This window comes from Sphaerodactylus townsendi, linkage group LG17 (genome assembly GCF_021028975.2).
Source record: "Sphaerodactylus townsendi isolate TG3544 linkage group LG17, MPM_Stown_v2.3, whole genome shotgun sequence".
NCBI classification, from domain to species: domain Eukaryota; kingdom Metazoa; phylum Chordata; class Lepidosauria; order Squamata; family Sphaerodactylidae; genus Sphaerodactylus; species Sphaerodactylus townsendi.
This window is the reverse complement of record NC_059441.1, coordinates 7,588,499-7,615,330: the sequence shown is the minus strand read 5'-3', so window position 1 is coordinate 7,615,330 and position 26,832 is coordinate 7,588,499. Positions and strand designations below refer to the sequence as shown.

General features: G+C 51.0%; 1 protein-coding gene across 2 annotated transcripts in view; it reads right to left on the bottom strand.

Moving 5' to 3' along the window:
* The window catches only part of FAM81A (family with sequence similarity 81 member A), a 28,338-nt gene extending 3,890 nt beyond the window's left edge, over positions 1-24,448 (bottom strand). Inside the window, exons 1-8 of one of the 2 annotated variants that reach the window (XM_048481712.1) lie at positions 24,266-24,448; positions 18,609-18,680; positions 17,475-17,748; positions 15,645-15,763; positions 9,299-9,428; positions 4,690-4,796; positions 2,953-3,088; positions 594-789 (exon numbers count right to left, since the gene is read on the bottom strand). In XM_048481712.1, coding sequence (XP_048337669.1) covers positions 594-789; positions 2,953-3,088; positions 4,690-4,796; positions 9,299-9,428; positions 15,645-15,763; positions 17,475-17,748; positions 18,609-18,680; positions 24,266-24,321 — 1,090 coding nt within the window. In that variant the 5' untranslated portion in view covers positions 24,322-24,448. The remainder of the gene's footprint in view (positions 1-593; positions 790-2,952; positions 3,089-4,689; positions 4,797-9,298; positions 9,429-15,644; positions 15,764-17,474; positions 17,749-18,608; positions 18,681-24,265) is intronic. The other variant, XM_048481713.1, reaches the window with a different exon arrangement.
* Between the last annotated feature and the right edge of the window lie 2,384 nt (positions 24,449-26,832).

Below are 26,832 nucleotides of genomic sequence, written 5' to 3'. Positions count from 1 at the left end.
ACATGAGGGTGACCGTAATAATGCTACAAGCTGATGATATTCTTTGTGTGGATTTCTGTATCGTGGATTTCTGTACAAATTCGGTTTTTTCTTTTGTTTATTGTTCTTCCTTTTTCTTGTTCTTCTCTATTCTTTTTTGCTGGCCTAATGGCCGTAATAAAACTGACTGACTGACTGACACTCTGTCTCCAAATGGTGGCAGGGAAGCAGCGGGGACGGGGAAGCAATTCCCTTGTGTCACATGGATTCCCTTTCAAACACTTTCTGGACTATGGTTGAATCTGTATAAGTTTATGAGTTTAAAATATTTCATGCCACCTTTCCACCCAATCAGAGTTCCTTAGAAAGTGTGCATAAAACATTAAAGCATTTGAGCAATTTTTTTTAAAGCCATAAAATTATAAAATAAACAAACAACATCCAAACCAGGGCGGAAGGCCAATAGCCGTTACTGACAGTATGTCAAATGAAACAGAAAACTCTTCCTTCACCTGCTGGTGGAAGACACCGGTAGAAGGAGAGAGGGTGTCTCTCTCCAGCAGCCCTAGTTGCCAGCCAGGGCATCACCTGACCTTCTGGGATGACCTTCTCACCTGTATTCACCTCTGCCTTCACTTCTTTGATATCCTCGTTGACATCTGTCTGGAGTTTGCACAGCTGTATGTTGAACCGCTCCTCCACCTGCTTCGCCGCCAGTTCGTCCGCTGTCAGTTTTTGCATGTCTTCCATTTTATTTAGCTTCCCGTGGATCTCGCTGAATCGCAGCTCGAGGGCTCTGTCGTCCCTTTCCTGGGAGCAAACAAGAAGAGGCGTGCAGTCAGACAGTCTGCACTGTTATGCTCAGTCACTCAGAAAGCAGAACTGGAGAGCCCACACGGCGGCGTGTCGGACGGAGTGGCGGACTAGAGGATGCCGGGTGACTCAGGTTTGGATTCCCATTACTATCATGAAAGATCTCTGGGGGACTTTGGACCTGTCAGAAACTCTCGACCCGGACAACCTCGCAAGGGGGTTGCGGTATGAAAATGGAGGGAGAACGACATTCTGATGAGATGTTCAGGGCTTTTGAAAGACAAAACTCTCACAGTCATCTACTTAGAATGGACTACTGCGATGGGAATGGCACGAGGGCTGCTTTCTCAAGACTTCAACAGAGCAGTGGCCAGAGATCCTTTATCCATAGGATAGCCGAACAGGCCATTTGCTCTCCAGATGTTATGGACTACAGTTTCATTATCCCCTGCCGGCATGTGCTGGCGGGGGGGATGATAAGGGAACTGTAGTCCATAACACATCTGGAGGGGCCTCTGAAGTTTGGACACACTATAATGTGCGAGGTGAACCTGAGGACAGGACTGGAGACAAAACTCCCACACATACCACCAGTAAAACATTTTTAAAACCCAACTAAATCATTTAAAAATAGCAGTGTGATTTTATCTTTCTTTTTAAACCCCACCCTCAGCATCAGTGGAGAATCAAGGTGGGCCGGACAGACAAACAAGGAGCCTTTTGACAGGCCTGGAAGTAAAGAAACGTCTTCACCTGGGGCCCAAACCAGACCTGGCATCAGACAAAGAGCTGTTATAAGGTCGTGGCGTAGTGGAGCAGCAGTGGCGTAGTGGCTAAAAGCAGTGGCTGGAGGAACCGGGTTTGATTCCCAGCTCTGCCGCCTGAGCTGTGGAGGCTTCTCTGGGGAATTCAGATTAGCCTGGGCACTCCCACACACACCAGCTGGGTGACCTTGGGCTAGTCACAGCTTCTCGGAGCTCTCTCAGCCCCACCTACCTCACAGGGTGTTTGTTGTGAGGGGGGAAGGGCAAGGAGATTGTCAGCCCCTTTGAGTCTCCTGCAGGAGAGAAAGGGGGGATATAAATCCGAACTCCTCCTCCTCCTCCTCCTCCCCTCCTCCTCCTCCTCCTCCTCCTCCTCCTTCTTCTTCTTCTTCGTGGTCTCCAATCCAAGTACTAACCAGAGCATACCCTGCTTCGCTTCTCAGATGCACAGACCTCCTGCTCCTCCTCCTCCTCCTCCTCCTCTTTCTTCGTTTGAAAGAGGGGTGGGGGCTACAACCAAATAGTCTCAAGTCTGGAAGGAGCTCTCCACAGCTTTTTATCTGATGCTGACCCTGCTTTCTGGCGTGAGGTGAAGATGTTAAGGGCTACTTCAGAAAAAAGGGGCACCCCAGCAGGCTTCTGGCGATGCCTTCAGCTGATGGACAGGTTGGTATGGAAGCAAGTGACCCATGAGGAACTCTACACCCTGGTTGTGGTGGGTTTTCCAGAGGGCTGTGTGGCCGTGGTCTGGTGGATCTTGTTCCTAACATTTCACCTGCATGTGGCTGGCATCTTCAGAGGTGCATCACAGAGGGAAGTCTGTTACACACAGAGGGAAGAAGAAGAAGAAGAGTTTGGAATTATATCTCCCCTTTCTCTCCTGCAGGAGACTCAAAGGGGCTGACAATCTCCTTGCCCTTCCCCCCTCACAACAAACACTCTGTGAGGTAGGTGGGACTGAGAGAGCTCCAAGAAGCTGTGACTAGCCCAAGGTCACCCAGCTGGCATGTGTGGGAGTGCACAGGCTAATCTGAATTCCCCAGAGAAGCCTCCACAGCTCAGGCGGCAGAGCTGGGAATCAAACCCGGTTCCTCCAGATTAGATCCACGAGCTCTTAACCTCCTACGCCACTGCTGCTCCTCACTTGTGCAAAGGAAGTGGTTGCATCCCTTCGCACAAGACCACTGCACAAAGTTCAGCGGAATGCTCAAGTGTGCGCAGTTTCCAAAGCAGAGGGCGACATTCATAAACAACTGAAGAAATCCGCCAGCACAGTTGCTCCACCACCCCTGTTTGCCTCCGTGGAGCTAGCACGGCTTGACAGGGCCGCAGAGCTTTGTGGGTTGTGCCCCTTTTCAATCAGCAGCTGTTCTGTGCATTTAAAGCTTGAACCAACACTTTTTCCTTTAACAGCCAAGGACAGCTGATCGATCTTCTCCCGGAACTCTTTCTCGATCCGCTCCTGCTCCTGCTCCGTCCAGCTTCGATTGGACGAGATCTGGTTACTGAGGTAATCAATGGTGTCCTGCAACCTAAGAAGAGTAAAAGCAATTTCATGTTTGGTCTCGCTGTATATGTACAGAAGTGAAACACATTTGGAGTGAAAGGAACTCCAGCAAATTATTTCAGTACGGCCTTCGCTTTGTTGCAAAGCTTCACGTGTATATTGTTCTAGTCCAGTGGTGGCGAACCTATGGCACGGGGGCCAGAGGTGGCACTCAGAGCCCTCTCTGTGGGTAAGCCGCATCGCTGCAAGAACAAGGGAGTCTCGCCCCACATCTAGGCTGGCCTGGGCTGCTGGGCTTGATTATTAGCATTAAACCTAAGACCCAGTTTTGGGGAATCAGTGTAGGTAACCCTGTTAAGCGCTGTCAAACCCCACTGATTCTCAAAAAAAGAACTAAAGTGTGATCCTTTACATGGGAGTAAGCTCAGTTGCTGGCAATGGGGCTTGCTTCTGAGTAAACCCTCCTAGGGTCGTGATTCACCTGTTTGAAGAGTTGCATGGTTGCTTCAAAGCAAAGCTAATGACTACCACCAAGCTTACTCCTGAGTAACACACGCCTCGGAGCCAACCAACATTCAGGTTAAATTGACGTGTTGGCACTTTGCGATACATAAGTGGGTTTTGGGTTGCAATTTGGGCTGCACTCGGTCTCAAAAAGGTTCGCCATCACTGTTCTAGACTGAGTTATTTTGGGGGTGTGAGCTGGGGAGGAGGGCAACACCCCCATGTATGGACTTCGATCGCATAGAGTGTTGCCTGACCTAGGTGGTCCTTATCAACACTTGCATGTGAGACCACCAAGGAAGGCAAACCACCAGGAACGCAATGCACAGGCAGGCAAAGGTAAACCACCTATGTTCAGACACTTGCCTTGAAAACCTCTAAGAGCATTGTGTGTAAACAACTGTTCTTGACCCCTCAGGATGTTATGGATCACAGTTTCCTCCCATCATCATCCCCCACTTCGCCAGCATGATTCTGGCAGGGGATGATGGAACTAGTCTACATAACATCTGGGAAGAGGCTATTGAAGCCACACCTGTGCCCTAAGGCAGTGGTGGCGAACCTTTGGCACTCCAGATGTCATGGACTACAATTTCCATCAGCCCCTGTCAGCATGGCCAATTGGCAGGGGCTGATGGGAATTGTAGTCCATAACATCTGGAGTGCCAAAGGTTCACCACCACGGCCCTAAGGGGTCACCATAAGCCAGCTGCAACGGCAGCCACAGCAAGCATTTCTCAAACCTAGGCAACTGTAGTTTGCAAACGACATCATTCTTACGTATGTATTTGTTTCACTGATAGTCTGTTGAGACTCACTCAAGGCCAGAGGCGTAGCTCCAAGGGGATAGGGGGTGCATGATGCACTGGGCATGCGCTCTTGTGGGGGCGTGGCAAGGGCGTTCCAGGGGTGTGTGGCGGGGGGCGCTCCGGGGCGGGATGCGGGCATGGCAGGGGCAGAGGATGCACCAGCATACCGGGTGCTTTTCTTCCTTGCTAGGCCTCTGCTCAAGGCTCACCACAGAATTAGAAGCCAACGCAAGTAGTGCGCACCCGTGCAAAACTAGCCAGCCCCTTGGAAGGGAGGGAGGGGGTGCTGGGTTTTCTAAATGGAGCTACTCACTTTGTGTCCAGGAGGTGGAGCTGTTGGTTGTTCTCTTTGTAAGTGAGCTTCAGCTTCGCCTCCTGCTGCATGATGGACTGCTCTATTCTGCTTAAGAGGTGAGAAATCTGCAAGGCAAGAGAGAGAGAGAGAGAGAGAGAGAGAGAGAGAGACGGTTGCCCCTTCAGCCAGACTGACTGCTCCTCTCCAGCTCCATCTGGAATGGATGGAAACTGGAGCTCTTGTGAGGCTGCTGGGACCCCCAGGGAAAGACCTTTCCATGCCACGGACTTTGCAAGACAGAACCGTGATGTATGCAAGCAGCCAACAAACGCCCTACTCTGAGGGGCTGGTTTGAAAGCTCCTGCCCTTCTGCATTCTTGGTTGTTGTTCTTGGCCCAGTACAACCCTGACTGGAGTGGGAAGCTGGCTTTGAAAACAGGTATTGCAGTGATGGTGAACCTTTTCGAGACCGAGTGCCCAAATTGCAAACCCAAACCCACTTATTTATCGCAAAGTGCCAACACGGCCATTTAACCTGAATATTGAGGTTTTAGTTTAGAAAAAACGGTTGGCTCCGAGGTGTGCGTTACTCAGGAGTAAGCTTGGTGGTAGTCAGTGGCTTGGCTTTGAAGCAACCGTGCAACTCTTCCAACGAGTGAATCACGACCCTAGGAGGGTTTACTCAGAAGCAAGCCCCATTGCCAGCAACCGAGCTTACTCCCAGGTAAAGGATCGCGCTTTAGTTCTTTGCATGAAAATCGGTGGGGTTTAACAGCGCTTAACAAGGTTACCTACACTGCTTCCCCAAAACTAGGTCTTAGGTTTAATGCTAATAATCGAGCCCACCGGCCCAGGCCAGCCTACATGTGTGTGGGGGGGGGGGCACTCTGTTTGCGCGTGCCCACAGAGAGGGCTCTGAGTGCCCCCTCTGGCACCCGTGCCATAGGTTCGCCACCACTGAGGTATTGCAAAGATCTGCAATGGAAGAGCTGAATTTGGGTCCTGTGTAGCACCTTAGAGACCAACAAGGTTCTTGGGGCAGAAGCTTTCGAGACTCAAAGCTTGCTCTGACCATCTCTTTTCAACACGACTGCCTTTCTCTTAGTCCTTCCATTTGTCCACAGGAAGCTGGAGCGTGCCCACGTTTCCCTCAACATATTTAGGTTCCAGTTATTAATAGGAGAACAGACGGCATCGAAGTTCACCAGCAACTGTGTCTAAATCTGGACTGATGCAGCATCCAACAGATGCGGAAATGACTGTGGGTTAAATATTTCCATGTTTTCAAAATGATAAACATGACCTGCTGGATCTATGATTCACTTCTCTCTCTCCCCCCGCCCGCCCCCCACAGCTGCCTAAATGCAGATGTTCATAGAATGTCATGGGATCCCTTTTCCATTGTGAATCACTGGAGCGCAGCCTCACTGAGTAACGCAGGGGCCCGAATGACTTAGCACATTTTGCTGCATGACTTTCTTTGCCAAGCGTCTCCAGATTGTGAGTGGGCCTCAGTCAGGCAGACGAACGAGCACCCAGGAGGGCCAGGAAAGGCAGAAGAGAACCCTGAGACATTTAAACTGTTGGAAGTGAAGGACTTTACACTGTTACGCTGTTTCCTGCCTCAACCTAAGAGGGGGTTTTACTATAGAGAGCTAGTGGCTAGATAGGGACCTAGGGATTTGACACCTTTACTCTATCATGCTGGTTCTATCCCTTTGATGTTAGACTGATACTCTCAGGGACTTCCTTCCTTCCGGCTTCTTCCTCGACCCCTTCTCCCTTCTTTTTCCTACCATGCCTAGAGAGAGGATGGATGCTCCTCGCATCCATCCCCATCCAGCTAGTTAGGATAGCATAGTGACTCTATCTACCCACCTTTCTATCCAGAATGGAGTTCACTAATAAATACTCTTTTAATTAGATTAGAAACTACAACTGACTCCGTCTTTCTTTTGTGTAAGCTTGCTGCACATTGGGATCCATCACACGCACGCATGCACATGAGGTAAGGCTGCTGCTGTGTTCTAGCCACCCGTTCCGTTCTGCTAACTATGAATAGGGATAATCTCCAACTACCAGGAGCACTTATCCCTAATATAAACCAACATTTGGGGTGTCATGCCCTGCCCTGGGGAGGAATGTATCTGTAGTGCTGAGAAAATTCCTGGGAGGCCACGGGAAACACTGGGGGCAAAGCCACGGGGGCTACTCAGTGCAGGCCCCTCTAGTTTATCTAGAGGATTTGCAGCAGCTCTGCCAGCAGTGCTAGACTGGTCAGCGTGGACTCCCCCCACCCCCACCCACTCTTCCCTGCATGCATTTGGCTGGCCACAGGGACGCTGCATCTGATCTGACCAGACTGATGAAACAAAGCTACCCTAATTCCAGTAACTTCGTTCACCTTCTCATGGTTGCACAATGTCAGAAGGTTAGAAGGAAGTGGATTTCTTTGGGCAAAAAGGATGGTCAGTTATTGAAGAGGGTCAAGGAGGTGTCCTTGTCAAGGAGATGACATCACACCTTGTTTAAACAGGACGACAAACAGATCTATGGTAGCAGCCAACATGCGCTTTGGCCCTAATAAATTCAATGCAGAGGAAGCTAATGTGTAGCTTAACTGCCAATTTGCTTAAGTTCCATATCATCTTAACTGTCATGGGGTGATTCCGCACACGAGTAAAATAGGTTCGACCCAGTTCCCTGAGAAGGGTACTGACCTAGGTCGAAGCCATCGTTGTTCCCCACTGCAACCAGCTTGATCCCAGCTTGGGCGGAATCATCCTGTGCCTCTTCGCCGCTCTGTCCTGATTGGCTGCTGTTCTACGGCCATGTTCAGTCTATCCCCACATATGTTATAAAAAAAACTGCCACAGGAATGGAGGGACGAAGGTGGCGTTTTTTGATTGGCCAGCTGTACGCATGCCCAAAACACTCAGCTGTGATTGGCTGAATGGGGGACTCCTGGCACCAGAGATCCCGCACTTTACTGGAATTGAGCTGAGTTCGAGCGTGGCTCCCTGAAGAAGTAGTAGTTCCCAACTGGAGTCGGAAATTGGACCGTTACACGGGGCGAAGCTGGTACAAAACCACGTCGATCCCAGTGGTTGTGCGGAGCACTTAGGTCGAACGCAGCTCGAACTTAGGTCGATAACGCAAGTGCGGAATTGACCATGGTTCCCTATCACCCTTCAAAGGAACCAGAACTTAGCAACTGTGTTTTATTATTCTTTGTTTATGAGCCCCCCCCTTCCCCTAAAATAACTGTTTTCCTAGATCTCTCTGGGGAAAGGGAATGCCTTCAAACCAGTTTATACCTTTCTATAGTGTAAAGATGTCCTAGCAGATATTGGGTTGTGGTATCCCACTGCTTTTGAGACTTGTGCTGAAAGAAATCCCCTTGAACTGGGGGGAAGTACATCCATTCGCTCAGCAGAGAGGCAAGACCCAGGCGATAATTGCCGAGCTGTTGCTTCTCGTGGTCCTTGCAGCCCCTTTCTAGTCTAAGGGGCTTTGTAGGTTTTTCTCATACTCCAAAGGGATTGGGGAAATGATGGAAGAACATCCAACAATGCAATGCAGCTAGACTGATATCCATGTTGGCTTCTCTGCTCAGCATGATTTATATATAGGAAATCTTTTGTGCATAAATATATACCTCCCTCCAAAATTGTTGATATCACAACAGGAAGGTAATCTTTGGGACCAGCTGTGCCTTATGTTAGAAAATTTAACTCTTCAATATCCTACAACTCAAATAATTATAGGGGGATATTTTAATGCAAGAATTGGAGCTGGATACCTAACCCAGCAGACTGAAATTAAAGCACAAGTAGCTAAGCATGTCTGGCTCATAGAACAAGCATCACAAGACTCAAAAGTTAGCAAATCAGGCATAACATTGCTCGAGGTACTGTCCACATACAATCTTTATGTTTTGCATGGAACCGTATAGGACAGTGGTGGAGAACCTATGGCACGGGTGCCAGAGGTGGCACTCAGAACCCTCTCTGTGGGCACGTGCAAACAGAGTCGCCCCCCCCCCCCCATCTAGGCTGGCCTGGGCCGCTGGGCTCAATTATTGGCATTAAACCTAAGACCTAGTTTTGGGGAAGCCATGTAGGTAACCCTGTTAAGTGCTGTTAAACCCCACTGATTTTCATGAGAAGAACTAAAGCGCAATCCTTTACCGGGGAGTTGCTGGCAATGGAGTTTGCTTCTGAGTAAACCCTCCTAGGATCGTGATTCACCCATTGGAAGAGTTGCACGGTTGCTTCAAAGCAAAGCCACCGACTACCACCAAACTTACTCCTGAGTAACGTGCGCCTTGGAGCAAACCCTTTTTTCTAAACTAAAACCTCAGTATTCAGGTTAAATTGCCGTGTTGGAACTTTGAGATATATAAGTGGGTTTGGGGTTGCAATTTGGGCACTCGGTCTCAAAAAGGTTCTCCATCACTGGTATAAGACAAATCTGGAGGCACTGAGGACTGCAGAAGGCATTGATTGAAATCTAATAGAGGCATAAGCTATTCTTAAGTTTGCCCAGAAATCAAAAGGAAACCCTTCTGTTGTGATAGCTGAAAGTGACGGGAGACCCATCCTCTTCCTCCTCCTTCGTATCTTACCTGAATTTCTGCCTCTTTGATTTTAGACTCCAATATCAGTTTAGATGCTTGTTGATCTTTACTGAGGTTCTGAAGTCGTTCGTAGGTCACCTTGTGTTCTGCGGACAGCCTGGCTAACCCAGCATCGCACCTGTTCAAGAATCACAGGAAGGGACCATGTCAGGATCGGGAGGAGAGTAATTTCCTCCACTGTAGCATGCCAGCCTCCCATCTGACGTCATCAAAAAACCCCACCTTATCTAATTGTCTATGGTGATTTCCTCACTGGCGATTAATCCTGGGAGAGTCACCCGAAATATCCAGGTTCCCTCGAGATCTCCTCACAGCCGAACCACAGAACACAGATCAGTCCCGTTTCTGGCGCTCCCCACCCCCCACCCTTATCACAGGATTTTCCTGGACCAGCTTGTATATGCCCCTTTTTGAAAAAACACTCCAATGGGAGTTAATAGGAGATGGGGGCTACACATTTGAGGGTCCATACCTTTGGCCCCCATGAGCCAAACTTCACCAAACCTGGGTGGTATCATCAGGAGGGTCTCCTACTGAAATCAGCCAAATTTTGTGACGTTTGGTCCAGGGGCTCCAAAGCTATGGACTCCCAAAACGGGTGCCCCCATCCCCCATTGTTTCCAATGGGAGCTAATAGGAGATGGGGACTACACATTTGAGGGTCCATAATTTTGACCCCCATGAACCAAACTTCACCAAACCTGGGTGGCATCATCCGGAGAGTCTCCTAAAGATACTCTGAAGTTTTGATGCTGTTAGCTTAACAACTGCACCCCTGACATCAGGCACACACACACACACACCCGGGCAGGCCTAGACGTCTTCACTAGAAACATGATGCAGTGAGGATGTTGGAACCTGGATGAAAAGGTGCCGATTCTTTTGAGACTTGGTTGCATCTAGATTAAATTTTCAGTGGGGATTCGGCCTATGAAAATTTTGCAGTCTGTTACCACTCAGGAGATGATGGGACATGATCGGAGCACATGGAGGTTACCAGACACCCTGGTCGTGCACGGGCGATGGGGGTGGAATTCACTACTGAGTAAGAGTGCTGAGGCCTGCAGCTGTGGTGAGGAAGATACTGGAGAGGAACTGCTGTTCACCAACAAACAGAAGCCCTGAAGCGTGGAGTTCTGCATGACGGGTGCGAGGCCCCCATCTTGGCTCTGAGCTGTGAACTAGAATCATGCTGGCAGGGGATGATGGGAACTGTAGTCCATAACATCTGGAGGGCTGCGAGTTTGACACCTATGCTAGTTTATCAGCAGTTTATTACCGTGGCTGCCCCAGAGAAGAGTTGGACTTGGACAATCTTTGATTGATGTTCTGCTGTTTTATTTGTTTTATTCACTTTAATGTAATTGCTGATGCTTTTTGTTTAATGGGGTTTTCTATGGTTATATGTTGCGGCGCTGGTTATTGCCGAACTTGTGAACCGCCTCGAGCCCTTCGGGGGTGAGGCGGTCTATAAATACAATTGATTGATTGATTGATTGATTGATTGATTGATTGATTGATTGATTGATTGATTGATTGATTGATTGATTGATTGATTGATAAAGGTAGGTGGGTGGGTCAGCAGAGGACGAAGAGATGGACAAGAAGGTGGCACGGGGCCCTAAGACACATATGCAGGAGGAAGACTGGCGAAACTGGCCAGGGGGCATCCATTGAAAATGCCGGGGGGAAGAATTAGGACAAATAAAAGGAAACACTTTTTCACGCAACGTGTGATTGGTGTTTGGAACATGCTGCCACAGGAGGTGGTGATGGCCACTAACCTGGGTAGCTTTAAAAAGGGCTTGGACAGATTGATGGAGGAGAAGTCAATCTGTGGCTACCAATCTTGATCCTCCTTGATCTCAGATTGCAAATGCCTGAGCAGACCAGGTGCTCGGGAGCAGCAGCAGCAGCAGAAGGCCCTTGCTTTCACATCCTGCATGTGAGCTCCCAAAGGCACCTGGTGGGCCACTGCGAGTAGCAGAGTGCTGGACCAGATGGACTCTGGTCTGATCCAGCTGGCTTGTTCTTTGTTCTTAAGGCCCTTGCTTTCACCTCCTGCCTGTGAGCTCCCCAAAGGGCACCTGGTGGGCCACTGCGAGTAGCAGAGTGCTGGACTAGATGGACTCTGGTCTGATCCAGCTGGCTTGTTCTTATGTTCTTAAGGCCATTGCTTTCACCTCCTGCCTGTGAGCTCCCAAAGGCACCTGGTGGGCCACTGCGAGTAGCAGAGAGCTGGACTAGATGGACTCTGGTCTGATCCAGCTGGCCACATCCTGCATGTGAGCTCCCAAAGGCACCTGGTGGGCCACTGCGAGTAGCAGAATGCTGGACTAGATGGACTCTGGTCTGATCCAGCTGGCTTGTTCTTATGTTCTAAGGCCATTGCTTTCACCTCCTGCCTCAGGAGTCTCTTCTAAAGGCACCTGCGGGCCATTGGCAGTAGCAGAGTGCTGGACTAGATGGACTCTGGTCTGATCCAGCTGGCTTGTTCTTATGTTCTTAAGGCCATTGCTTTCACCTCCTGCCTGTGAGCTCCCAAAGGCACCTGGTGGGCCACTGCGAGTAGCAGAGTGCTGGACTAGATGGACTCTGGTCTGATCCAGCTGGCTTGTTCTTATGTTCTTAAGGCCATTGCTTTCACATCCTGCAGGTGAGCTCCCAAAGGCACCTGGTGGGCCACTGCGAGTAGCAGAATGCTGGACTAGATGGACTCCGGTCTGATCCAGCAGGCTAGTTCTTATGTTCTTATGTTCTTACTGGTGGGGAAGGCTTTCGTACCTCAGAAAGGGTTGATAGAAGATTCCTTTGAAATGCGGTGTTGGAAGAGAGCGTTACGGATACCATGAACCCCCCCCCAAAAAAAAATTAAGTGGGTTCTAGATCAAAGCCCGAATTGTCCCTGGAAGCTAAAATGATTAAACCATGTCATACTTTGAGAAAAAAGAGTCACTGGAAAAGGCAATAATGCTAAGAAAGGTTGAAGGCAGCAGGAAAAGAAGAACAGCCAACATGAGATGGGTTGACTTGTTCAAGGAAGCCGCGGCCTTCAGTTTGCAAGACCCCAGCAAGGCTATTAACCGACAGAACGTCTTGAAGGACATGGATTCACAGGGCCGCCATCAGTGGGAAGCGACTCGGCCGCACTTAGCACAAGAATCATTGTCTTGAGAAGGCGGCATTTAAAAGAAGCTGTTATCACAAAGGCGCTGCGTGCTCTGCCGCTTTCCCGGGATCTCACAGGGTTTATTTTCCTCTGTCGCTGAAAAGCTGCTTTTGTTGCTAACCATTCAGAGCCATCCCCACTTCAAGATAGAGTGCCAGAGCCGTGCGTGTGCCGGCTGAAACAACACACCCCGCACTCTGCAGAGGACACAGCGAAATTAAAAGCACATTTGATGCAAAAAGAGCCCTACGGGGCCCCAGGGCAATATGACATTCCTGAACACACTGTTCTATTCGTCTCGGGGAGGGTCACCGTGATCTGGCGAGGCAGCTGGCGCTGAGCTCTGGTGGGCGACGACGCCTCTGCCCCGTGTCTCCTTTATCAAGCTGGATCTGTTCTCTGACCAGTGGGTACACTCAGCGGCAGAGTCTGAGCAACAGGCCTTTAGAATGTCAACCTGTTGGCATGCCCATTGCCTCCTTTTGCTGACTGCATTGTGTCTGGCTCATGTCCCATGTGCTGGACTTCGGGCCCTCCCAAGTACCGACGTAACTTTGTCTCCGCCATGATTGCACCTGAAGTTCTCCTTAGGACTCTGCTCTTCATCACCCCTTCCAGGAAAGTAGGACTGAGCCCCTTCTTCTCCCTCAATCGCACCAGAACTGCTGCAGACCCACTCCTCCAGACGTGTTTCCAGGCACATGGGGCGTTCTGGCTCTGCTTCCATGCTCAACCCATGATACTCAGCAATGGAAACGACACTGGACTCGCAGCCAAATGTGTCATTCCCAGTGGTGGGATCCAAACATTTTAGTAACAGGTTCCCATGGTGGTGGGATTTAAACTGTGGCGTAGCGCCAATGGGGCTGGGCGGGGCACGACGGGGGTGTGGTTGGGCATTCGGTGGGCGGGGCATTCCTGGGCGGGGCTATGGCAAGGACGCAGCCGCTGCGCCGGTCCTTGGGCGGGAAACGAATGCACACAGGCGCAGGCTGCCACGCACGCCGGTGCACCTCCTGCTAGACTGCTTCAAGTTCTGCGCGCTACTGCTGAGGGGAGGGGCATAACTAAGGCAAAAATCATGGGGCAAAATCCCCAATTAGTAACCCCCTCTCGACACACACAAATAGTTAGTAACCTACTCTCGGGAACCTGTGAGAACCTGCTGGATCCCACCTCTGGGCATTCCATACATAAGCAACACCTGGCAAGCCACTTAATTCACAGAAGAATCCAACAGAAAATAAAATCTCAATAAGCGTGTGTGTTTAAAGATGCCAGGCTGCAGGTAGGACTTAAGCATCCCCTGGGATTACAGCTCCTTTACAGACTACTGAGTCAGTTCAGAACATGGATGCTTTGGAGGGCAGGCTCTATGGCGGGGGTGGTCAACTTGTGGCGCCCCAGATGTTCACGGACTACAATTCCCATCAGTCCCATGCTGGCAGGGGCTTATGGGAATTGTAGTACATGAACATCTGGAGCGCCATAGGTTGACCACCCCTGCTGTATGGCATGGTACCCCACTGAAGTCCCTGCTCCTCCTGGGCCCCATCCCCACATCTCTAAGAGCTTCCCAACCTGGCAACCCTACCCCCATTCCCTGCTGGAGGCCGGGGGGGTGGGGCACCTGTGAACCCTACACGAGAGTAATATGTAAAGGCCATGAGCAATCTAGTTTATTCTAAGGAGCAGCAGTGGCAAAGAAGGTTAAGAGCTCATGTATCTAATCTGGAGGAACCGGGTTTGATTCCCCGCTCTGCCACCTGAGCTGTGGAGGCTTATCTGGGGAATTCAGATTAGCCTGTGCACTCCCACACATGCCAGCTGGGTGACCTTGGGCTAGTCACAGCTTCTCGGAGCTCTCTCAGCCCCACCTACCTCACGGGGTGTTTGTTGTGAGGGGGGAAGGGCAAGGAGATTGTCAGCCCCTTTGGGTCTCCTGCAGGAGAGAAAGGGGGGATATAAATCCAAAAAACCCCCAACTCTAATTGATAGTTAAGCCAGGCTGCAATCTTGGAAAAATTGCCCAGATTATATATACGACACAGACCTGAAAGTGGGTGAGTGAGACAGTCTGGAAAATGGGTAGCGCAGGGTGCCACTGGGTCTGTTTCGGAACAATAATGGTATTTGAGAGATTTGTCTTGAAGAATGCATTATCAAGAGGAGCCAGAGGGTGTGTGTGTGGGGGGGGTGTCACGCTGCTGGAAACCCCACTTCTATCTCCCAAGAGTGCTGGTGTTCTTTTTGTGACTCATTATATTTCTTTTTATGAATCTTTGAACGCTGGTCTATTACACCTGCAATTTTGCAACCAGTAAACCACCCACAGGCCAAGCAAACAATTTTTCAAGAGCTTCTCCCCCCCCCCCACCCCCCACAACAGGTTTACGCAGTGAAGCAGTTCCAGTGTTCGCTTGTTATTTTTGGTTTTGTGTACGGGGAGAACAAAGGAACAGCAAACCACCACATCTAAACATTCCATATTGACTTGTGATCGTCAAGTGGGGTTGTGTCCTGACCCCAAACGTCAGCACCGTTTCTGTTTTCTTTTTTCTGCTTGTCGGGAAAGCGACGAAAAGTAGATGAAACAGGTCTGACGGAGTAGTCAGGTGGACTGAGGAGATAGCTTTAATAGGGGCTTGGACAGATTTATGGAGGAGAAGTTGATCTATGGCTACCAATCTTGATCCTCCTTGATCTCAGATTGCAAATGCCTTAGCAGACCAGGTGCTCGGGAGCAGCAGCAGCAGCAGGCCCTTGCTTTCACCTCCTGCATGTGAGCTCCCAAAGGCACCTGGTGGGCCACTGTGAGAAGCAGAGAGCTGGACTAGATGGACTCTGGTCTGATCCAGCTGGCTTGTTCTTATGTTCTTATACTCCTGGAATTGCAGCTGATCTCTAAAGATAACAGAGATTCCTTCCACTGAGGCAAATGGCTGCCTAGGAGGGTGGACTTCATGGCATTATTATCCCTCCACCTTGGTCCCTCTCCTTCCCAAACCCTGCCCCCCACCCCAAGACTCTGACCCCCAAATGTCCAGGACTTTCCCAACCCAGAGTTGGCAACCCTGTGGATTTAAGTTTGCACTTGACCCTGCCCCCCAGGTCAGCTGGCAGCAGCGATGCTCTCAGAGAGATAACCCCCCCGCAGGGGCCTACCTCGCAACACGTCCCCTGAGATCGCCCAGGCCAGACAACTGGCGCATCTCCAGGCTCTTCAAGGTCGAATTTGTGCCATAACTGAGGTTATCCCTGACTCGTATCTGTTCCTGCAGAACCTACAATTAATAAACAAAAAGGGTTTGTCAAGGCAAGGTCTGAAGCTAATTCTTCATTTTCTATTATTGCGTTTAAGAGAAAGCATCAGGGTCGGATTTTCAAAAACTATTTTTTGTACATACAAGAGGCTATTGGGAACTTCTTCCTGCCTAGGGATTATATTTAGAGGGAGACGTCCTCCTAATTGTCCCACTCATCAAGGATGCTTGTTGGGTGGGCGTACGAGCCGGGGCCTTGTTGGTGGCCGCCCCACAATTTTGGAACAACCTCCCCAGGAAGGTACACCTGGTCGCATCACTTTCAGTTTTCAGGAAGCATCTGAATATGGTTTTATTTAGGACTGCATTTGGTTAAAGCAGTGCTAAACTGTGATTTCAAATTTTGCTTTTTATGTATGTTTTATCTACATTTTATATGCTTTATCTACACTGAAAACCACCTTGTTCCACAAAGAAAAAAGGTGACTAAGAAACGTTTTAAATAAATACACTCAGCGGACACCCGTTTAGAAAGGGAAGTCATACCAATAATATGGTCAGTACAGCCTCTGGTATTTCATTGGACATGACTGTCCTACAGAACACGTCTAACTGTGGTCCTAGATGGAAGAAAACCAGGGCCTGGGAAAAGGTTCAAGAAACTTCCCAGGCTCCTAATTCCTATTCCCAGCAACTGCAGGCTGGAACACAGCTGGTTATTTACAGAAAGTTTTCAGGAAAAAAAAAAGTCTCCGCTTCAAAACAAAGTCTTATTCAGAAAACAAGTTTGTGATGTTATGAATTCACAGACCCTAAAACACTGAGACACTAAGAAGAAAGAGAAGCGGAAATGGGGGTTCTGCCATTCAGATATTTTTTATTATTATTATTATTATTATTATTATTATTATTATTATTATTATTATTATTATTATTATTATTATTATTATTATTCGATTACATATATATTACATATTATTAATTGATGATAAACCGCCCTACCCCCGAAGGGCTCAGGGCGGTGTACAACAAAACAAGAACAACCATAATAAAACAAATCGAATAACCCCAGTTAAAATACAAATCTTAAAACTATAGCAGCAGCATTCCACAATAAATAGTTAATAATTAATAATAAGGGGCGTCTGGCATCACACCCCAGCGATCAAAACCTGGGAGTGGACAAATTCTGGGAGGGGGCTGCCAGATGGTCAGATGGTCAAGTGCACAGCCAGTAAACCAGTAAACAGGACAATAAAAGGGGCAGAATCAGCGGCCGGGCCCCCCAAAAGCCCGGTGGAACAGCTCAGTTTTACAGGCCCTGCGGAACTCCCCAAGGCTAATTTATGCTAATTTTGCTTAAAAAGTAAGAGACTGAACCACTTAGCGCAGGTCAAATGGAGACAGCCGTTTCTCCAGAGCAGGGGTCTTCAAACTATGGCTCTCCAGATGTTCAGGAACTACAATTCCCATTAGCTCTGCTACTTGGCCATGCTGGCAGAGGCTGATGGGAATTGTAGTTCCTGAACATCTGGAGGGCCATAGTTTGAAGACCTCTGCTCCAGAGCAATTAACAACTCTGGCATACAGGCGATCTTACATGTGCAGCGCTGGCCAGCTCTCCTGCTGCCCTGTCAACACTCTCCCCAGCATTTTCTTCTTAGCTTAGAAAGAGGACAGGCCCAGATGCCCCAAACTCAGCCACGAGGCTCCCCCTGCGTGCCCCACTGACCTCAATGTCTCGGTTCAGCTGCCGGACAATGGCGGTGATGTTCCGGATGTGTTCCTCCAGGAGCTGCCGGGCCAGGCGGTCCCCTCCCCCTTTGTTCTGCATCCTGTGCAGCGTGGACACGATGTCCTCCTTGATGCGGAAAGCGTGCTCCACCAGGGCAGCCGTGGTCTTCTCATGGCTGAGGATGCGGTCTTCCAGCTGGTCCACCAATCTGGCTGACCCAAGAGGAACGGCCGTCAGGGCTTGGCTATGAAGCGGGATGTTCCGGACACGCCTGGAGAAAGGAAGGCACCATGGGAGAGGTGGAGGGGCGCTGGGTGGCAGGCGGCAGGATTCCCACGCCCGGCCCACCTGACCCCACTAGGCAAACTGGGTTCCCCGCCGGCCGTGGCACGTCATGGGAGACTTCTGGCCCGTTCATGGGGGACCCCAGTGGTGGGCATCAGCTGAGTGTGGACAGGAAGAAAATGGGATTCTGTGCTCTCGCTAACTCGACTCACCTGGCACCTGACCAGGTTCTGGGCCTGGCCTAGAAATAGCTGCTGCCTGCGGGTCTCTGTCTGTTCCTCCTCCTCCCTGCTTCCCTCACAGCCTGATAGGCTGCCTGCGTCCCAGTCTTGGGGTGGCAATGTTGGAGGGCCTGAGTGCCTGGGAAACGCTCGAGTACGGTGGCACACTGCCGGAAAAGGGTCTCTCACACTCCCCCGACTGACCTCTCCTTCCAAAAAGTAGTTTCGGAAAAACTGCTGAGGTTGCAAGACCCTCTGGCTCCAATGTGTGTACGTGCAAATGCCAATTCCCCTGCTCAAATCCCCCTGTGCCCTTTGCCCTGTCCATTGTGCCTGCCTGCCCTGTTTGTTCTTCCACTTGTAAACTGTCAATAAAAGGGCGTGGAGAAAGACGGGACGGCAGAGTTGCCCCCTGCTTCTCTCACTCGCCGAAAGGACATGCTGTCTTCTCAGCTGTTGTAAGACAACATGGCAATTTACATGAAAGAAAATGGCAGCTCCCCCAGGAAAGCGAACTCCGCACACAGGACAATTCGGCCACGTGCACAGCCCTGAGACTGGCTCATGAGTAGCAGGTGCGTCCCCCCATCCCCCATAAGCAGTCTCCTCCGATGCCCCACAGTACCTTTCAGTGGGGCCGAGCGTCGGGAAGAAGGGGCTGGGCTGGGCCATTTTTTTCCTGTCCAGGCATTTATGTCTGTTGGGAAGCAATAGGCAATGGTGCTCGTGACGCAGCTGTTGACATCTGGCACCGAAACAACCTCATGCATCCCAAGCAAAGACATGCTCCGGACAAAATGCTCTCTGCAAGCAAGCCACACGTGCGGACACTCTGCAACGGAGGAACGGGGCAGGTTTCCCAGAGGAGAAGTCCGTGCTCGGAAAACTGCCGCTGTTCACCCACAAGCTGGCAAAGCAGAACCAGAGGCAAAGCAATGTATTGTCGAATGTATATAGAGGTGAAGCAGTCTCCCGCCGCACAGGTGCTGCTGGAACCATGTGGGAACACTTTGGCATGCCAGTGAGCCTCCAGGTGCCACGAAGCTTCACGCAGAGGGTCAAAGGAGGCACCTGTCGGCCCAGTTCTGACTGGGTGCTCATCTCTTTCGGGGAAGAACTCTTTGGACTGAACCCAGGTGGCTCATAAATCTCTGCCCAGGGGCAAGCAAAACCATCCCCCAGAGAGAGTTCCTTGGTGCCTGACCCGTAAGTGGGCATCCCAGCCCACTGGGCATGGGCCATGGTCCAAGCCCCCCACCCCCAGACATTTCCAAGGAGGGAGAAGAGGCACATGGGGTAGAAAAGGTTGACAGAGAGAAATTTTTCTCTCTTTCTCACCATACTAGAACCAGGGGGCATTCATTGAAAATGCCGGGGGGAAGAATTAGGACTAATAAAAGGAAACACTTCTTCATGCAACGTGTCATTGGTGTTTGGAATATGCTGCCACAGGAGGTGGTGATGGCCACTCACCTGGATAGCTTTAAAAGGGGCTTGGACAGATTTATGGAGGAGAAGTTGATCTATGGCTCCCAATCTTGATCCTCCTTGATCTCAGATTGCAAATGCCTTAGCAGACCAGGTGCTCAGGAGCAGCAGCAGCAGAAGGCCCTTGTTTTCACACCCTGCCTGTGAGCTCCCAAAGGCACCCAGGGCCACTGTGAGTAGCAGAACAATGCTGGACTAGATGGACTCTGGTCTCGATCCAGCTGGCTGGGCTTCTTATGTTCTTAAGTGCCCTTGTTTCTCACACATCCTGCATGTGAGCTCCCAAAGGCACCTGGTGGGCCACTGCTTGTGCAGCAGAGAGCTGGACTAGATGGACTCTGGTCTGATCCAGCTTGGCTAGTTCTTATAGTTCTTAAGGCCCTTTGCTTTCACATCCTGCATGTGAGCTCCCAAAGGCACCTGGTGGGCCACTGCGAGTAGCAGAGAGCTGGACTAGATGGACTCTGGTCTGATCCAGCTGGCTAGTTCTTATGTTCTTAAGGCCCTTGCTTTCACCTCCTGCGTGTGAGCTCCCAAAGGCACCTGGTGGGCCACTGCGAGTAGCAGAGAGCTGGACTAGATGGACTCTGGTCTGATCCAGCTGGCTCATTCTTACGTTCTTATGTTATGTTCTTATGACCCCTCCAATGAGAGGCCCTATCATGCACACCAATCCACTGCTGCTTACAAAATGCTCATCTCATTTCCTTGCCTCAACTTGCCACATCAAACGCACAAAGGGCTTTGCTTTCTGCAGGGGATTTTCGCGAGGTTCCTCAGCCCGGGCCGGATGGAGAAGGGGAGCCGCTCGCCTTCCCTGAGGGAGCACCACCTTCCTGTGCTTTCCTGTTGGGAGGCTGAGCTTGCAGGCCCGGCAGCCGCCAGACTCCCACTGAAACCGGGTGAGGCTGCATTGGGAGGACTGATTCAGCGTGAGGCAATATGGTGCGCAGATGGAGAGAGAACAGAGGGGTTCTTTTGCTGGAAGAGCCAATGCTAGAAGTGTGTGTGTGTGTGTGTGTGTGTGTGTGTGTGTGTGTGTGTGTGTGTGTGTGTGTGTGTGCGTGTGTGTGTGTGTGTGTGTGTGTGTGTGTGTGTGTGTGTGTGTGTGTGTGTGTGTGTGTGTGTGTGTGTGTGTGTGTGTGTAAACAGGGAGTGTGCACAAACACGCCGGGAAGGGTCCTGCAGGGATACTATGGAATAGCCATGCCATTTTCAGCTGACCGAAGTAGAGATTCTGGCTATAGAACAGTGGTGGCGAACCTATGGCACGGGTGCCGGAGGTGGCACTCAGAGCCCTCTCTGTGGGCACGCACAAACAGAGTTGCCCCCCCCCCCCACATCTAGGCTGGCCTGGGCCGCTGGGCTCGATTCTTAGCATTAAACCTAAGACCTAGTTTTGGGGAAGCAGTGCAGGTAACCCTGCTAAGTGCTGTTAAACCCCACTGATTTTCATGCGAAGAACCAAAGCACAATCCTTTACCTGGGAGTAAGCTCGGTTGCTGGCAATGGGGCTTGCTTCTGAGTAAACCCTCCTAGGGTCGTGATTCACCCGTTGGAAGAGTTGCACGGTTGCTTCAAAGCAAAGCCACTGATTACCACTAAGCTTACTCCCAAGTAACACACGCCTCAGAGCCAACCGTTTTTTCTAAACTAAAACCTCAGTATTCAGGTTAAATTGCCATGTTGGCACTTTGCGATAAATAAGTGGGTTTTGGGCTGCAATTTGGGCACTCGGTCTCGAAAAGGTTCGCCATCACTGGTATAGAATGTTGACAAACAACACATCACATGTGAGATACACCGGAGGGATAACCCACCCCATTCCCCAAATAAGGTAGGAAAAGGAGCAGAGAAAACTTGGTGTTGAGGGAAAGACCTTTCCCAGAAGAAGAAGAAGAGTTTTGTATTTATATCCCCCCTTTCTCTCCTGTAGGAGACTCAAAGGGGCTGACAATCTCCCTGCCCTTCCCCCCCTCACAACAAACACCCTGTGAGGTAGGTGGGGCTGAGAGAGCTCTGAGAAGCTGTGACTAGCCCAAGGTCACCCAGCTGGCATGTGTGGGAGTGCACACAGGCTAATCTGAATTCCCCAGATAAGCCTCCACAGCTCAGGCGGCAGAGCTGGGAATCAAACCCCGTTCCTCCAGATTAGATACACGAGCTCTTAACCTCCTACGCCACTGCTGGGATGGGGAAAAGTCACAGATCCTTGCAAAGGGGCACAGATTGTGTGCAGTGAGAGCAGCTAGCTGCAAGTCCAGGGGCACCTCAGGGACCAACAAGGGGTTTTCATAGCATGAGCTTTTGAGAGACACAGCTCCCTTTGTACAATCAGGAATGGACTGGAAAGCTCACGCTCTGAAACTCTTGTTGGTCTCTGAGGTACGCCTGGACTGGAATCTAAGTCTTCTACTGCAGACCAACATGGCTGCTTTCTGAAGCTGTGCCGTGAAAAGGGAACGGATGGGGGAAAGGATACTGAGAAACCTGCTCTCTTTCCACCAGAATGACGCTACGGGAAGCAAGACTGGAGGAGGCAGACCGGGATTTCTGCGGAAGGCAGAAAGAGAAGGGAACCCGCCCACCTGGACGTGCCCTCCTGGGGTCCCACTGAGCCAGGCGAGCAGGTGTGGTGAAAGAGGGATACCCAGGAGGCCCAGCTCGCATCACGAGGCCGTTCAGCCTGCAATTAGCAACCACCAAGACCACAGGGGAAGGATTTCTCTTGGGACTGTTGTGATGCTTTTGCAATGGTTATAATTGTGTCTCAATTCACAGGATCAGCCTGGCGATTCTTTTAGGTAAACTGCCTTGAGCACTCAGGAAGAAGAAGAAGAAGAAGAAGAAGAAGAAGAAGAAGAAGAAGAAGAAGAAGAAGAAGAAGAAGAAGAAGAAGAAGAAGAAGAAGAAGAGGAGGAGGAGGAGGAAGAGGAGAGAAGAACTGCAAAAGAAGAAGAAGAAGAAGAAGAAGAGGAGGGAGGAGCTTTGATTTATATCCCCCCTCTCTCCTGTAGGAGACTCCAAAGGGCTGACAATCTCCTTGCCCTTCCTCCCCCCTCACAACAAACACCCTGTGAGGTAGGTGGGGCTGAGAGAGCTCCGGTAGAAGCTGTGACTAGCCCAAGGTCACCCAGCTGGCGTGTGTGGGAGTGTTCCTCCAGGCTAATCTGAATTCCCCAGATAAGCCTCCATTAGCCCAGGCGGCAGAGCTGGGAATCAAAACCCCTCGTCCCTCCAGATTAGATACACGAGCTCTTAACCCTCCTACTACTGCTGATGGGGAAAAGTCAAGCAGATCCCGTAAGCAAGCACCGATTGTGTGCGTGAGAGCTATCATTAAGAGAAGCTCATTAGCTCTTCAGGGCGGAGTAGAGCTGGGAATCAAACCTGGTTCCTCCAGATTAGATACACGAGCTCTTAACCTCCTACGCCACTGCTGCTCCTATGCCACTGCGGTCCATACATCCTTCCTTTTAATAGTAGCAAATGGAACCTCTGTGGCTGGCAGCAGTGTACCTCTGAATAGTACCAGCTGCTGGGGGGGGCGACAATCCCTCTGCTTGTGGGCCTTCTGGGAGCATCTAACTGGCCAGTGAGATGGTCCTTTGATCTGACCCTGGCGGGGCGGGGGGAAGGGCTGGGCAGCGGCTTCCAATGAAGTGAACTTCTGAGGTCAGAGCTGTGACTGGGAGGGATGGCGAGTATGGAAGGACCTCCTCCATTGGAGGAAATCATTGGAGGTGAAGGTGAGAAGATGGGTGTGTGTCCTAGACTGACCTGTTCTTAGCTGAGAAGGTGACTCTCACTGGCTGCTGAACTGACCACTATCTGCTGTGGAGGGGAAGTGGGGGGTAACTAGTTGCACAAGGAAGTCTCAAGTGGTGGATGCAATATAATTAAGTAGAAGCTCCCCACCCAGCGTTTACAAACTGCAGAAATAACAAAGAGCTATATTCCTAGAAGAATAGCGTTCTCCAGATACAGACTGCCGTTCTTACTATCCCGCCAGCATGCGGAATTTGCTCCCATCATCCCCGCTGCAGTACGATGCTGGTAGGGATGATGGGAACTGTAGTCCATAACATCTGGAGGGCCGCGAGTTTGACACCTGTAACATGGTGACGAACCTATGGCCCTTCAGATGTTCATGGACTACAATTGGCCATGCTGGCAGGGGCTGATGGGATTTGTAGTCCATGAACATCTGGAGAGCCACAGGTTGCAGACCCCTGCTATATAGTTTGCAAGATCGTGACCCCTCCCCCTAAAATCCATGTCTCATGCCAATCTGGTCACACGTGAAAATGCTCACTCTCTCTCTCCTGGATGGAGGGTGTTTTTGGAACGAGAGGGAAACGTCTTCATCCCTTTCCCCCTACTTGTGTTGGCAAACCCACATCTTTCCTCCCCAAGTGTGCAACCAAGCAAACTCGCGACACAACATTCCAGAGGTGCACCGGGAGCCCCAGCATCCAACGAGGTTTGCGGCGGTGGTTCCCCCGACTGGACTGCTTGCGCCCAGAAACACCAAAGCTGTGAGGAAAATGGCGTGCGGGAACAAGACGACACTCTGCCGTGCCGTGGGCTTCAGCAGCAAATCCCTCCCACACACACACAGCCTAATGTATGTGCCATGCAATCTCCACACCAGCTCACCTGCACGCACGGAGGGGGGTCAAAGGAGAGTGGATGCGAGAAAAACAGGGGCCAGCCCCCCCCCCGCCCCCTTGCCACAAGCATCCCTTGCACAACAGACGGAGGCTGAGCTGAAGTTACATAGAGGCCACCCACCTGCTTACCTGGCTCTGGCGAGGGCCGGGAGGCACCGTCCCACATTTCCTGAGCATCCCGGCAGGGTTGCCCCGGTCCTTGGTGCAACCTGGGTATGTGTGTGCGACAAGCTGCCACACTGGCTGCCCCAGTGCCTGCTGCTCCTGCCGCTGCAGCAACTGAGCCCTGTCGCCTCTTCCTCTTCACTGGGCCTGTTGCCACCGGGCCCTGGTAGATGAGAAGGGAGGCAGCTGTCGGGAGCTGTTGCCAGGACGCTGTCACCATAGTAACTGTGCGGTGGCTCAACCTCAGAGAAGCGAGGCCCTCCTCGAGAGAACGGGGTGGGGGGGGGGGGAAGAGAACTTATTTATAGGGAACAAAGTCTTCCGCACAGACTCTGGCACACAAGACAAGCCCTCTTTGAAGCTCCATCACCCTGCAATTATTCCTTCGTGGGGGTCAGGAGATGGGGAAAGGAAGCGTGTGTTTCCCACATGAGCACACGGCTCCCTGGGAGAGATGCTAATCTGGGCAAGGCACAAAGAGAACACAGGGGGGGCGTCTCGCCGCTCAGCCAACACACTCTTCCGTTCCACACGCCCTGCAAAATTCCTGCAAGCAGCAACGCCATGCTCGCTGGAAGAACAGGAAGTTGGTGCATAAATGATCTCTGAGGCTCCGAGGAATGCACCTAGCTCAGGGTGAGCCCTTGAGCCGAAGGCAAAGCTAAAGAGCTGCCGAAGGGAATCGCACAGGCTCTGAAGGCTCAGGTCTCCATCAAGCAGGGCCTCTCCAAAGGCCTCTGGGTGGCCTCTTCCTCAGAAGCAAACGGGCAGGTGGTCTTGGGAGTCATGGAGGGGGGGGGGGCAAGCACAACGCAGACTGATGTGGTCCATGAGGTGCACATGAGAACATATGATTGGCTACTGTCCCATCAAACTGGGCCCCGGCAAGCACAACGCAGACTGATGTGGTCCATGAGGTGCACATGAGAACATATGATTGGCTACTGTCCCATCAAACTGGGCCCTCAGGAGCACTAGCAAGCAATAACGCAGACTGATGTGGTCCATGAGGTGCACATGAGAACATATGATTGGCTACTGTCCCATCAACCAAATTCCACACTACTAGGGGAAGGCGGGGGGGAGGGGGCATGCATTTCGGATTTTCCACTTTGGCATCAGAGCACCTGGAGTGAGGCCAGGAATGTGTGTCAATAAAACCATGCACAGGTGGACTGGAGGGTTGGACGACACCCACATCTTCTGGCCAAGGTGTGATAGATCAAAGGTGTGGGCTTGTGAGTGAGAACGGTCCCAGATATAAGACTAGAAATGGAACTGTCAAGTACTGTTCTAAATCTGACCCCCCCAGAGAAGTTGCCTCTCGTGGTCTGGGTTCTTCTGTGGTCTGGGGTTCTGGCTCTTCCTCCGGGGTGGGGTGCATGCCACTTTATCCCAAGTCCACAAGACAAGAAGAGAACCTAGGAAGAAGAAGAGTTTGGATTTCTATCCCCCCTTTCTCTCCTGCAAGGAGACTCAAAGGGGCTGACAATCTCCTTTCCCTCCCCCCCCCCCACAACAAACACCCTGTGAGGTGGGAGGGGCTGAGAGAGCTCCGAAGAACTGTGACTGGCCCAAGGTCACCCAGCTGGCGTATGTTGGCGTGCACAAGCTAATCTAGTTCAGCAGATAAGCCTCCCCAGCTCAAGTGGCAGAGCGGGGAATCAAACCCGGTTCCTACAGGTTAGAGTGCACCTGCTCTTAACCACGAAACCACGCTGGCTCTTTAAAGGGTTAGGGAAAGATCTCCTTTCACGCCTACTGATTACAGATAGTAACTAATCTGCCTTCAATGGTTCTGAAGAGGAATCTGACTCCGTGGACCATTCATTTGTGCACTGTTGTTGCCAAGATCTGTTCACTTGTACCAGCTCAAAGGCAAGAACAGAGCAGAATGTCTCAGAGACAAATGAAAGCATCTGAGAAAAGGGGAACCGACAGGGCTGAGCTTCGGTTGTTAAACGAGAAGGGAAAACTCTTTGCCACTTCTGCCGTATTGTTTCAAATGGCAGCTGCGGTCCCTTTCGGGGCCCAGAGATGTAGCAGACGGATGACACCCCCACTGGTGGAAACAAAACAAAAAAACTAGGCCCGTCTTTGCCAAAGGATCCTGCCTGCCCTGCGCTGGACACACGTTTCAAAGGGGGGCCCTACTCGGGGTGTCTGAGCACACACCTGATGCAGCAAGGCACCTGCCCACATCAATCCTGCAGCCTTTAAGGTGCCCCAAGACTCTTTTTCATTCAGGTTCTTGAAGCCGCAGGGACTCACCACTCTCTCCTAAGCCTCCTTCCTTGCCAGTAAGTCCCATGGAATTCAATAGGACTTCCCCCTGAGGAGGTGTGCTTAGGATCAGGCTGCTAATCCTCAGCTTGGCCTATATATGGGGCTTAACAGGGCAAGTGAACACCCACCCACCCCAAACCTGAGCATTAAAGAGACTTTACTTTTTTTAATGAGAGAACTGCCCAGCCTCTGTTGGACTGACCAGTCATGGCGGCTGATGGCCACTAGAGGCCACTG